The sequence below is a fragment of the Nilaparvata lugens genome, chromosome 1 (genome assembly GCF_014356525.2).
Source record: "Nilaparvata lugens isolate BPH chromosome 1, ASM1435652v1, whole genome shotgun sequence".
NCBI lineage: Eukaryota > Metazoa > Arthropoda > Insecta > Hemiptera > Delphacidae > Nilaparvata > Nilaparvata lugens.
This window is the reverse complement of record NC_052504.1, coordinates 4,553,264-4,568,320: the sequence shown is the minus strand read 5'-3', so window position 1 is coordinate 4,568,320 and position 15,057 is coordinate 4,553,264. Positions and strand designations below refer to the sequence as shown.

The 15,057-nt window shown below is 34.6% G+C and overlaps 1 protein-coding gene across 1 annotated transcript in view; it reads left to right on the top strand.

Annotated features, from left to right (window-relative positions):
- LOC111050257 (phosphatidylinositide phosphatase SAC2) overlaps nucleotides 1-15,057 on the top strand; it is a gene marked incomplete at its 5' end in the record, with an annotated part of 54,679 nt that overhangs the window by 12,575 nt on the left and 27,047 nt on the right. Inside the window, 4 exon segments of the mRNA XM_039432986.1 lie at nucleotides 1,349-1,510; nucleotides 3,348-3,418; nucleotides 9,541-9,768; nucleotides 12,284-12,342. Coding sequence (XP_039288920.1) covers nucleotides 1,349-1,510; nucleotides 3,348-3,418; nucleotides 9,541-9,768; nucleotides 12,284-12,342 — 520 coding nt within the window.

Sequence of the window (15,057 nt, the reverse complement as noted above, 5' to 3'; positions counted from 1 at the left end):
GGCCACCCTTAGCTATAGTTGGTTAATCAACAAAGTAGCTGGAAAACATAATTGACTGAGCGAAGTGATGTCTAAGATTCAAGTCGACGGATTGGCATTTCTCTTAATGTTTAAATGTTTAAGTGTTTATATGTTGCGCATTTACGGCGAAACCCGGTAATAGATTTTCATGAAATTTGACAGGTATGTTCCTTTTTTAATTGCGCGTCGACGTATATACCAGGTTTTTGGAAATTTTGCAATTCAAGGATAATATAAAAGGAAAAAGGAGCCTCCTTCATACGCCAATATTAGAGTAAAAATCAGACTATAGAATTATTCATCATAAATCAGCTGACAAGTGATTACACAGATGTGTGGAGAAGCCAGTGTATTGCTGTATTTCCATAGGGTCCACAGTTAGGTAGGTCTACAGTTAGGTTCCAATCAGGTACTTGTGGATGAGAATACTGAGTAAGTTCTACTGTTCACAGAACTACTAGTAAAAATAGAAATCTTAATAAATTACTCTTGTTAAATTTATTTACTCACAACATGTCTCGGCATCATACAGTATAAATAGCATCATATAGCCGAAACATGTTGTAAGTAAATAAATTTAAAAAGGTTACTTAGATTTCTATCTATTTTCAAGAATAGCCTCAAAAGAAAAAAAGACAATTTGTTAGTTGAAATAGTTATTTGTGCAACTAGTGCGCAAAGTGACAGTTTGCTGCACCGAAAGAAACGTTTACGCCCGAGCCGTAGGCGAGGGCGGAATGGTTTCTTGAGTGCAGCAGAGGAACTTTGCGCACGTATTTCACATTAAGTTTTTCCTACAGTTACCATTGAATATGAAAAGTGGGTAATTATGGGTAAAATTGCCTGAAATCTATCAAATGTTTTTCTGTGTAATTTTATTATTGATAAAAACCTTAATCCTAAAATCCTAAAGTCCTCGTTGTCCTTGTTTATAATATAAAATGAATAATAATTAGCGCGTTGTGCTTCGTTGCAGCTCTGCTCACTATAGTAGCCCAGTCACTGTTACCAACTTCATTTTGATTTTGCTGCACTGTTGCTCCATATAACCTACTAAGTATTTTGCGTTGCCATGTTGCAAATCTGGAGTGCAGAAAAAATTTTCCCGCACTATAGCGGAAAAGTGATTCTTTGCGTTCTGTAATCAGTGCAGCAATGGCCACTTTTCAACGTAACTGTAGGAAAAATGTATTCTTCTATACTCTTGTCATAAATAATATTTGGTAGTAGGTAAGGATAGCAAACCAATGTGAATCAGATGCTAATTTTACAACCTGAATTTCACTATAGTTTCAATGTATGCTAAGTGAGTGATGTTTGATTGTAGACGGCGCTGGCGAAAGCGATGCTGCAGATGCAGCTGACGAAGCTTGGACTTGTGCCTCCTGAAGGCAGTCTCCCCGCCCCGCTACGTCGTGCCTTCCAGCTGCTCTGGGCCAACAACGGGGATATCATCAGCAAACAGTATGCCGGCACTAATGCCCTTAAGGTACATCTCAACCTTAACCCTTCAATCTTAATCTTAATTGAGGTCAATCCCCTTTTCTCTGGGACATCGTTAGCAAGCACTATGCCCTTAAGGTACACCTTAACCTTAACCATAGAGAAACGATAGTTAAGATGATACTGTATCGTTCGCGTTGATACTGTATCATGCGTGGTGATACTGTATCATTTATGGTGATAGTAGCGAGCAGTATGCCGGCACTAATGCTCTCAAGGTAAACCTTAACCTTAACCATAGAGAAAAGATATGGCGATACTGATCCCCAAAAAGATATGGTGAAAAGATAAGGTGGTTTAGATGATACTGTATCGTTTTGTGTTGATACTGTATCATGTGTGGTGATACTGTATCATTTATGTTGATAATTATTAAAGAGACTGATAGGCTAAAGTGAAAAATTGTTCACCTATTCAGTCTATTAGATGAACTTTACAGTTTTAGTCGGAACACAGTTGGCTAGTATCATGCACTGTATCATGTGTGGTGATAATGTATCATTTATGGTGATACTGTATCATTTATGGTCATACTGTATCATTTATGGTGATTGATACTGTATTACTTATGGTCATACTGTATCATTTATGGTGATAGTGTATCATATGGTGATAACATAGAGAAAAGATTTTTCTCTAAATTTCAAGCCGATTTTTTGTTGACTCAAGCTGATTACTTGTGTTGTGAATCAAGTTGAGATGATACTGTATCGCTTTGTGTCGATACTGTATCATGTGTGGTGATACTGTATCATGCTTGGTGATAGTGTATCATTTATGATAGAACATAGAGGATAGATAGCATATTAAAAAGATATCCTACGATATAAGTTAGTTTGTGCTCTAAACTTCAAGCCCTTTTTTGTTAACTCAAGCTGATTATCGGTGTTGTGAATCAAGTTGAGATGATACTGTATCGTTTTGTGCCGATACTGTATCCTGTGTGGTTATACTGTATCATGCTTGGTGATAGTGTATCATTTATGGTGATAATATAGAGAAAAGATAGCATAAGAAGATATATCATGATACAAGTTGTTTGTTTTCTTAACTTCAAGCCGATTCTTTGTCATCTCAAGCCGATTATTGTCGACTACTGTCACATCCAAATTATGATTTGCGTTTGTATTAATGAATGAAGGAGAATTATTACTGTTTTGGTCGGGTGATAGTGTAAGTACAGCACAGTATGAGAGACTACCAGCGTCACATAGCTTCACGAAAAATAACAATTTATCTGTCAGCTTGAGTTAACAGTGAAATTTGCAACATGAACTCCCTATATCATGGGCTATCTTCTCTCTATGCTAAAGCCTTCAAGGTAGATTAGAAACAACTGTACCTAATCAGATTTGTAAGTTAGTGCCATTGGCTAATTTCAAACACAATGATTTTGCTACGATATGACACCTACAGGATATTTGAAATTACATATTGTAAAAAATGTAACAGTCCGATTGTCGGGTGACAGAAATCGCATAGAATATTGTGAACGATCACCGTTGGTGTATTGGAATCTGTTCCAATTAGGGGTGTCTTACAGCATTCAATTTGGATTTTTGTTTAATAGTAATAATTAATTCATTAGCATTTGAATAATTGCAATATCTCAGTAATTTCCATCTGTGGAATCTGTTCCATTGGACTCGACAAATTTCGTTAAACATCGAGAGCCTTGAATTAATTATTAAACAGAATTTTGTTTTACAATATATACACATGTGAATAATGCAAGATACTGAATTTGGAATTCATGTGAAACTTTTCTTTTTAGTAGTTATTACTTGTCAAACATTATTGATGTACGTCTTGTATGTGTTCAGGGTGACTACACAAGAACAGGCGAAAGAAAACTATCTGGGATGATGAAGGACGGAATGAACTCAGCTAATCGGTGAGTAGATTCATTTGTTCATTTTTCCATTCCTTCATAATTCATTTATACATTCATTCAGTTTATTGAGATACTCGTTCAATGATAATTATACAGAGTGCCCCACAAGTCACTCGTTCAATGATAATTAAACAGAGTGACTCAAAAGTCACTACGTAATGTAACCTTTAAGGTGTGTTTTCGTTTGTGCGTAAACTTCCGCAGTCGACGACGACTGGCGGCATTGTTCTCTGAAGACATTCATTGTCCAAATTTCAAGTGTGCTAAAACAGATGATGCAATAACTTTTCGTTATTTGTGTTAACTTAAAGCCGTGTCCACACCAAACAAATGTTCGACATAAATGTTAGGCAAACATGTTTGTTGAGGGGCACAGGGACAAACATTTTGAAAAGTTTGGACAATAATTGTTTGTCAAACAAAAAATTACAGTTTTTCCAAACATTTTCAGTGTTTGCTGTAAAACTTGAAACCTGTTCTCCCCACTTACAAATATTTTGTTTGGTGACGCGTCCACACTGGCCACGGGCAAACGTTGTTTGTCAAACATAATAAAATTTGCCCAAACTGTTTCAACATGTTTGTCGAACATTTTTCCAGTGTGGACACGGCTTAACCTCCTTCATTAAAAAACATAATTGTACATAATCGTTTACGTTATTCAGACAGATTGAAATCCACCCAATCTGAGATCGTCCTCCTGTTGTGGTCGACGACGTCATTGAAACGAAAGCCCTCCTTTACTCTGAATAACACGAGTTGAATTTGGACAGAATATCCGTGTTGCCAAATCGTGTGAAACTAGATGGTTCAATTTTGTATAATTTTACATAGCCCTACTCATTAAATGAGAGTTTTATTAAAGCTTTTATGATATATCATTGAAATCAGTTAGGTGAAATAATTTTTGGGTAGTAATAACTAGTAGTTCTGTGAACAGTAGACCTCACGCAGTATTCTCATCCACAAGTACCTGATTGAAACTATAGACCTTATATATGGAAATACAGCAATAGACTGGCTTCTCCACACATCTGTGTAATCACTTGTCAGCTGATTTATCTATATAATAAGAGAGAGTAGGGTTGTGTCATAGCCACCTCTAATACAAGGCCGCGGCCTACGATATTGCAACGTCGCAGTGTAGGCCTATAGACTACCATAGCCACCTCTAATACAAGGCCGTGGCCTACGATATTGCAACGTCGCAGAGTAGGCCTAGAATCTAATACATGATTGGTGAAAAAGATTTAACAAAATACCAGCTGATCTTTTTCACCAATCATGTATTAGATTCTAGGCCTACTCTGCGACGTTGCAATATCGTAGGCCACGGCCTTGTATTAGAGGTGGCTATGGTTTGTTCGCATCAAAACATGTCAACTTGTGGATTGCATACCGGAAAAACGTGAATGATTTAGATCTCCAAATTTTGCACATAGATTCTAAAAATATCAATCTCGTGCACCTGGAAGCCCAAATTTTAATTTTCCTTCTAGATTTTTCAGAATTAATGTTTGAATTTCATTAATGGTACATTCGATTTTATTAAAAAATCACCAAATCATATGGTTGAAATTAAAAAAGGAACATCAGTTTCTATATTGCTTTCTACCTGAAAAGCATAGTTTTGAAACTTCGTTTTCCTGATGCAATGTTTAGGCCTACACGTGGCATGGATTATTCATTTTTCAGCTAGAACAATTTTTGAGACAAAGTGCTAAATAAACGTCTACAGTTTCATCAATGGTGTATCGGCAATATGAAAACGCATGCAGTTAATATGTCTTTGAATGAAGGTGTTGTTATTTACATAAAGAAATTATATTCTTCCATTTTTATTCAATTGAAATTTCAAAATTATTTGAGCCCTGATAGAATAACTGACTCACTGTACAGTCAGTCGAAAATTTTAATATCTTTTGTTAATTGTTATATCTTCAAATGAAAAATCAGTTTTGTGGATTGTCAAAACTCCCTCTGAAAGGGAAACTATTCAACTTATTCTATCTTTTAGTAAAATAACAATGATCATCCATCCATGTATCATCTTCTATACTATAATAAAGGAAAGAACTGGATTATAAACGTAGCCTATACAGGTGTAAAGTAACATCTAGGTGTATAGGGAAATTATGTTTGACGCATTATCACGTCAGAACTGCTGGAATGATTAACTTGAAATTTTGCATATAGATTCTTGCTTAACCGAGGGTGGTTATAGACCAATTTTAAATTCTTCAAGATTTGATTACATCAAGTTTTCAGTTTGTTGAGTTTTCAATTATTTGTCATGCTTCCAGTTTGTATGGAAGCAGCAGAAGATTTCTCTTAAAAGGGAAATTAGAAGATAGGCATGATTGGGGATCCTTTTCTAATGATAAAAACAGGTTTTCCGTCACACACAAATTTTTTCCGTCATTTTGAATCCAACTTCTTTTTTTAATTGAAAGGTGGTCATACTGATTTACTTGAAATGCAGCATATAAATTCTTAATCAACCGAGGATTCTTATAGGCCTATTTTGAATTCTTCTAGATTTCATTACGTCAAGTTTTAAGAAAGACCCTTGCGAAGCACGGGTTACCTGCTAGTTATGAATAATTCTATAGTATGATTTTTACTCTAATATTGGCGTATGAAGGAGGCTCCTTTTTCCTTTTATATTATCCTTGAAACTCGAAATTTCAAAAAACCTTGTATATACGTCGACGCACAATTAAAAAAGGAGCATACCTGTCAAATTTCATGAAAATCTATTCCCGCGTTTCGCTGTAAATGCGTAACATATAAACATATAAACATTTAAACATTAAGAGAAATGCCAAACCGTCGACTTGAATCTTAGACCTCACTTCGCTCGGTCAATTATTGTTATGCAGAGTTCATTTGATATTTAAATATGATTAGTCAGTTGTGTAGAGCATTTCAGAACTACCATACATCGCACATGTTTACAAACGCTTATTCTAATAACTCACATCATAATAATTTTGCATCATTGAATCAATAAAATAATATTAATAATTATTTAAAATAATAATTTGCAGCATTTATTTAGGATTTTCGTTCAATAATTATTATAATAAAATAATATATAATATGACTGCACATGGGCTTGCATGAAAAGATTGAAATAAGTGTCGCAAAATTTGGCAACACAGGCATTTGGATGTTATGGTCTGTTTCTGTGTTCGGTTCTCACGTGAGTGATCTACCTACAGTTCACACATTTCTTTCTTATTGGTTTTCGCAATTAATTCGTTTATTGGTAATTTAAAATATGAGATGATACAACAGGCATATACCAAAAAATGATTCTAAATATTATTAGAGTGAGATTCACGCTATAGTGAGTGGAAATGGCATAGGACGACATAGTTGCATATTTTCTTCTTCCATCGTTTTCTTTTATAGTAGGTAGCTGTGATTCAAATCGTCCCTTATAATCTGATAATAATTGATATAAAAAATAGTAAACGCAAATTGGTGAGGCGGGTGATGGTGGCACCATCTCTGAGTGAAATTGTAAATCTCAAGCTTTAAGGCTAGGGCCACACGAGCGCTCATAGTGCGTCCGTTGCACTCACTTTTTGTGGCCGTCGCCAGTGACACCACACGAGCGTTGAGTGTGGTGCGTCAACGTCAGTTGGCTTTACGCAATTGAACCAGACGAAGCAATAACGTTTGCATGTTTCGATGTGCGTTGTAGCATTTCTGCGCAGTTCAAAAATCACCGTCCGTTACGACTTCCGTTACTTGGTACGCACGTACCTCGTGTGTTGTCACCAATTCACTTCTATGTATTTCTACAACGGACGTCAAAAAGTAATTTGCAACGGACGCACTTTGTGCGCTCGTGTGGCTCTAGCCTAAATTGCATGTTTTATTCTAAACATTGGAGAAGTGGCAATCATATGACAATTTTTAAATCAGCTTTTATTTTGTTTTAGAGAAAAACCAACAATTTGGCGCACAAGGAATCTTCCTTTTGCCGGTGTTTTTGCCTCGCCTACTGTACTTATACATGTGATCATGAATTGAATCTTCATTTTAAAACTATTGTTTGTAATGTAAAGGATATCATTTCGTTATTATATCTAATTAAATAAATGTATGTATCTTGGTTCAAGTGCAGTAGCATATACTTATATTTATTTTTTGTAAACCTTTTTTGTATTTTGTTTTTGGCAAATAAAATTCATTCATTCATTAATAATAATAATAAAATACTCATCACTTGTCCAATTACAACGGTTCAGTGAAGGCTTGTATTGGTGCTACTCGTTTCTTATTTTTTACTTTCCTTGCCCTATTACCATAGGTAAGGAAAGTATTGCTTTCCAAAAAAGTTAAGGTACCCTAATTTCAAGATTTCTATACGTTTCAAGGTCCCCTGAGTCCAAAAACATGATTTTTGGGTGTTGGTCTGTGTGTGTGTATGTGTGTGTGTGTATGTCTGTGAACACGATAACTCCATTCCTAATTAACCGATTGACTTGAAATTTCAAACTTAAGGTCCTTATACCATAAGGATCCGACAATAAGAAATTCAATAAAATTCAGTTCAAGATGGCGGAAAAAATGGCGGATAATTACTAAAAAACTATGTTTTTCACGTTTTTCTCAAAAACGGCTTTAACGATTTTCTTCAAATTTATACCATGGATAGCTATTTATAAGCCCTATGAACTGATATGAGTCTCATTTCTGGGAAAATTCCAGGAGCTCCGTAATATTCTTGAGAAAAATGGCGGATAATGACTAAAAAACCATGTTTTTCACGGTTTTCTCGAAAATGGCTTCAACGATTTCCTTCAAATTTATACCATAGATAGCTATTTATAAGCCCTATGAACTGACATGAGTCTCATTTCTGGGGAAAATTGCAGGAGCTCCGTAATATTCTTGAGAAAAATGACAGATAATTACCAAAAAACGATGTTTTTCACGATTTTCACAAAAATTACTTGACCGATTTTTTTTCATATTCATACCCTGTATTCCTTGAGAAATGGACTTTGTAACCTCCTTCTGGTGCATGAGGTAGGTAGGTAGAGCAGTTTATAAAAAGAACACTCTCATAGTCGAGATATTTCATCTGTAGAGCAGCTGTTTTGACGACTTTTAAAAAAATAATCGAATTTCACAATTTACACAAAGGAAAAAGTACTCTGAAAACAATTATATATATAATTATACACATACACAGTAGTCTGATTGTAGTTGCAAATATTTTTCCGCCAGTCGTCATTATGTTATTGCCCTAAATTATTCTCGTCTAAGAATGAGGCTTACAGTTCAATGAGCAAGGAAAGTTGTGTGAGTGTACCACACCAGATTTTTTTTGTATATTTTTTACTTAAATGTACCAATTTCACTCAGAGATGGTGCCACCATCACCCGCCTCACCAATTTACGTCTATTATAAATCTTGTCAATGATCAATATATTGAATACATTATATTCAACAAGCAAATATTATATTTTCATGATTATTTTAGGTTCAATCATTATAAATTTTCATAACTGAGATTGAATATTCTTAAGCTGCGTTTACACCAAAGTTATTAACAAAATGTTAATAACTTAATCCTTATAGATTCTATTAGATTGAACATATCTTATAATACATATGATGAACATATGTGTTTGTCAAGTTCCGTTCAATCTAATAGAATCTTTATGGACTAAGTTATTAACATTTTGTTAATAACTTTGGTGTAAACGCAGCTTCAAGATAATATATATAAATACCGTGCCAGTAAATCTCTTCACAAGAGATTGAATATTCTCATTGATATTGAATATTTTCAATATACTCATTGAGATGAAATAGTCAATTATTATAATTATTTCTTCATAGCCTACAAAAGATTTGGAAACGGTGCGGCGTTGGAAAAGAATAGAACCATCTTAATTCAGTTTCTCTGAATTCAGATAATTATAGCAAACCAATGTTAATCAGGTGTTGACTTTATAACGTGAATCTCGTCATAACTACGCAGTCAGGTTTCAAAGTTTTAATTCTTCACTGGCTTTTTATCAGTCCAATTTATTTTATATTCAATTCAATTTTTAGAGTTATATTTCGAATTAGAAGTTATTTAAATTTGACTTAGCTACTGGAGAGTTCACGTGCGTGACGACTACCGTCAGGCTGCCATCAGCCTGATGCTAAACAGCTGTCCGGAGGCTGATGCAGGCCTGCTGAACAGTGTGACTGCTGATGCAGCCGACCTACTGCGTGAGACTTGTGCCTCTGGCCAGCGCCAACTCCTCCTCCATCCCTCCTCCGATCACCTCTCCTCCGAGCTGCGGCTGGCCTATGGTCTCTTCACTGCGACCAGGTCAGCCAGCTCTCTCTCTATCTCTCTCTCTTTCTCTCTTTTCGTCATTCCTTTTCTCATCTAATCTAATCTTTTCACAGTATACATTCACTATAAAACAATGGCAATCTCTCTCTCACTCTCTTTCTCTCTCACTCTCTCACACACTCTCTTTCCTACACTACTCCCTTCTCTCTTTTCTTTTGTTGCTCGTCTTCGTTCGACCATCTCTCTTCATGAACTAACGATAAAACAATGATAAGCATCAGATGTTGCAGTGTTCGTATAGTGAGGGCCACGTTATAATGGCAGTATTTGATAAACATTGGTGTTGCTATCTTTGTCTATCATTTGACAAAGCAGATAGTACTGTCCTTTACCAGCTCCGCAACGTCCCAGATCGTTTTTTTAACAATGTAGAAATATTAATTGATTAACAAACATATAATTACAATCATTATCGATTGATCGATTTGATCAAGTAAATTAATTATTTTATAAAATTAGTAGAATTGATGGTGATGTTGTGAAATCTCTCCATAAATAAGAAAACAATGATATTGTCAAATTTCACTAATAATTTATTAAAAACTTTAAAACAGAACCATGGTTTCACGTAGTTAACCAACGCATCATCAGCTGATCAGATCAGCTTAACAGATCAGCGTTGGTTAACTACGTGAAACCATGGTTCTGTTTTAAAGTTTTTAATAATTTTTTAGTGAAATTTGACAATATCTTTGTTTTCTTATTATAATTATTTTATTATTGAAAGATATATTCTCTTGACGAATATAATAACATATTTTTTTAACATCAGATATACTTTTATCAGCTATCATCTACAAAAGGCAGTGACAAGGCAGAGAATCGGCAACGCTGTTTTTCCTATCTTCCTCCACTGTCATTATAACGCGGACCTCACTGTAGTGTTCCTAGTAAATACCTCTGAAAATAGGAAGCTTACTGTGTCTGTTTCGTCCTATAAATGAAGTTGTCTCTCCCGATTTCAAAAGTGTATAACAACTGTCATAAGTGCTGCTTGAAAGACTTGTCCTTGTCAAGATGTAGAAATTCTCAAGTAAGATTTATTTATTGTTTAAAACACTGCAATCATAATACAATACTATTCATTATACAGAAAATGATCATAAAAACCATATTAAATAAGCCCATATTGTTCCCCTCAAAAATTGCATTCAGTGAATTGAGAGTCATGTCAATCCGTCAACTCTATGTGCTTAGCATATTTAAATTTTTCAATAAACATAGAAGCTCATTTTCAAGAATCAATTTAACTCATAGAACAAGATACAATCTACATAGATATGTTACTTATGATTCGAATTTAACGGTTATTCGTAAGCAGCTGGTATACATCGCTCCAAAGATTGTAAACTGCATCCCGAACGAGCTCATCGGTGTACCTATTAAGTTTGTACCAATAAATATTAAAAACTGGATACTTCACAACTATTATTTCCATCTTAATATTTTATGAGTTAAAAATTTTTTTTCAGCTTTTAAAACTATTCATTATTGTCTGGATTAATTCACAATTAATAGCATTTATTTTAAATATACTTACCATTGTTTGAATAAAAATATTCCATTTTAAATTATTAGCTTAAGATTTAGAAACAGTTACGGTAAGTCTCTACTCCTACTGGCGAACAAGTGTTTCACTTATGCCAGTAGTTCTTCACCTCCAGCCGTATTTTACAGATAGATGATATAGATATTTAGAATAATAATTATTGTTTTTTTTCTGATTGTCACATCTTTGTAAAGTTTTTGTGTTTTGGTGAAATAATTGAATTGAATTATGAGATTGGAGGAAAAACTAGGCTGAGCCTGTACTATTTCTCTCAAAAAATCTTGATAAAATGTTAATGTTGTCTAAAAGTTAAGGTTATGTAATCACACACTGCTTCATCACTTAATTTTCGGTCCGGGAATAATGATTTGAAAATTTTAAAGGTTGATGTTATACTCTTAATCACAGAATTTATCACAAACTCAGATGTACTTCAAACTGTATTAATTTTTTCTAAATAACAAACTTCATTTGGAGTTTCCTTAGATCAAAATAAAGAAAAACCTTCCAGAAAGCATGGGTTCTAAAATTTTTTGTTACCAAGATAATAATGGCACTAGATTAAGATGGTTACTAGATGGTTAAGATGGTTAGATTAGATGGTTACTAGATTAAGGTACATTATCCTAAATTTTGTAATTGTTGAATTTTGTGGAGGAAATAAATTTGATTTGAATTTGAATTTGAATGGCGGAAGATTTTGCATTTTTCTTCAATTTTCATTTCAATTTCCATTCAATTAATGCGGACAGATTGTGAAGGTCAATCTTGAAAACATAAGTGAGCCTTCAAATCACGATTTAGATAATCTCATTCATTTGAAACTGATCTCTTACAAGCTGGCAATGGACCAAAGAAAACGTACTATCTTGAATTTATATGATTTTAGTTTCTTAAACATTTGAGATTGTTGGTTTAATCTTTTGTATTATTTTGCAGATATTATCTGAGTCGATTCAAGGATGTCTATCGACAGGCAACCATCGATATAATGCAAGGTGAGTGAATATCATAGCATTATTTGCTGAGTAATTTTTTTGAAAAAACTTTTTTTTCCGTTGATAGTCGTAAGCTGTACGGTCAATGAGAAAGTACGTATAGTGAGATCCATGTTAGAAAGTAGTTGAACTTACCTGATTAACATTTGTTTGCTATCCTTGTCGTCATTAAATAAAGCAACTGTTTTATAGCACCATTAAATTAGCCAACTTTAGCAAGAGTTCACCGACACAGAAGGCGAGTTGTTTCAAAGTCGACTTTGGAATAGAATCGCCCATCTCCAAGGTCTATAAAAACCATGTCATGACAGCTGTGTTCCTTATGGAGCGGCCATTTTGTGGAGTTTTTGTGGCGGTACATTTTAAAATCTAATCTAATACTAGTAGTTCTGTGAACAGTAGACCTCACGCAGTATTCTCATCCACAAGTACCTGATTGAAACTATAGACCTTATGGAAATACAGCAATAGACTGGCTTCTCCGCACATCTGTGTAATCACTTGTCAGCTGATTTATGATGAAAAATTCTATAGTCTGATTTTTACTCTAATATTGGCGTATGAAGGAGGATCCTTTTTCCTTTTATATTATCATTGAAATGCAAAATTTCCAAAAACCTTGTATATACGTCGACGCGCAATTAAAAAAGGAACATACCTGTCAAATTTCATGAAAATCTATTACCGCGTTTCGCCGTAAATGCGCAACATATAAACATGCAAACATTTAAACATTAAGAGAAATGCCAAACCGTCGACTTGAATCTTAGACCTCACTTCGCTCGGTCAACAACTCACGCATAACGAAATCATGCATTATGCATTTCAAAAACAATATTCTGGTTCAGATAATATGTAAATTTAGGTTTTCAATTTTTGAATAATGAGATTTCAATAATTTATTTATTTATTATTAAAAATTGTTATTATTCTTGTAACCAATAGATTATGTCCCTATCATAAGGCATTGTGACAACACACAAAAATATGCTAGGCTAACCTGAAAAAGAGTTGAAAGTTCCCGATCAATTAAATCTTGAAATCAATAATTTAGTATCTAGTATTTTCCTAAATACTATAATTCTGTCGGAAGAATATTTTTACAATTCCAATTATTAATTAACACATTATTAGGGTGAGGATGTGGTCCGTTTCATTAAATCACAAAGATTGCGCTGGGCTGGTCATGTTGAGAGAATGGCAGAACATCGAATGCCAAGAGCAATTTATAAGGCCAGGATGGAGGGCAGAAGACGACAGGAGAGGCCACGCAACCGATGGAGTGAAGAAGGTGGAGGATGATCTCCGAAAGATGGGGATAAGAGCATGGAGACGGAGGCATGTGATCGTGATGTGTGGGGGGCTCTTGTGCGAGAGGCTAAAGCTCACATCGAGCTGTAAAGCCAGGAGAAGATTGATTGATTTATTCTATTTCATTTGCCAGGTCTGAAGAGACCTATGGCAAACATCAAATTATAAAAAACCATTTCAAACTCGAATCAGAGATATAAAGAACAGAAAAAAATAAAATATAAATAAAATTACTTCATTTTTTTGAGTAGTAGAATGGTTATGTTTTCAGAATGAAACACTATTACATACGGAGGTGAGCATCGACAAAGTAAAGAAAACCATCAAGGTATTCGATGAACGATTATAATTGACCGAGCGAAGTGAGGTCTAAGATTCAAGTCGATGGTTTGGCATTTCTCTTAATGTTTAAATGTTTATATGTTTTTATGTTGCGCATTTACGGCGAAACGCGGTAATAGATTTTCATGAAATTTGACAGGTATGTTCCTTTTTAAATTGCGCGTCGACGTATATACAAGGTTTTTGGAAATTTTTCATTTCAAGGATAATATAAAAGGAAAAAGGAGCCTCCTTCATACGCCAATATTACCGTAAAAATCAGACTATAGAATTATTCATCATAAATCAGCTGTCTAGTGGACTATAATACTACCCGCTCAAAAACATCGAACATTTTAAAAAGGTATCTTTCCATTAACGTTAGTAGAGAGTTGACTATAATACTACCCGTTCAAAAACATCGAACATCTTGAAAATTGTATCTTTCCATCATAATACTACCCGTTCAAAAACATCGAACATCTTGAAAATTGTATCTTTCCGTCATAATACTACCCGTTCAAAAACATTGAACATCTTGAAAATTGTATCTTTCCATCAACGTTGTAGACAGTTGCAGCCAGACCTGATAAAAGCGCTCACACTCACATTCCGGGACGACACGTCACGGTACGATATAGAACAGAAAGCTCTATGTTTATTTATGATTTTTTTCTAGACATTTTTAATTGATAAATTATTTATTAATTTTTGAGAAAACAACAACAGGTCAATGTAACTCACTGAGCGCGAGGTCTACTGTTCACAGAACTACTAGTATTATTGTTCATCATCAGCGTGTTGTCGTTCGCCGGCATCAGCACACTCTGCAAAAGTAGCTACCGACCGCTTGCCTTCATTCACGAACATTATTTTACCCTCGTTGGTCCAAACATTTCGTACACCATACTTGGTGATTGTGTCTCTGTAGAGAGCCAACCGCCTCTTGGTAAGGTCTTCACGAATCAGGACGCCGCTTCCCGCCAGTTTACAGAAGAGTGTACAGAAGAGAAGAAGAAGAAGAAGAAGAAGAAGAAGAAGAAGAAGAAGAAGAAGAAGAACACATTATGTTATGTTCAATCT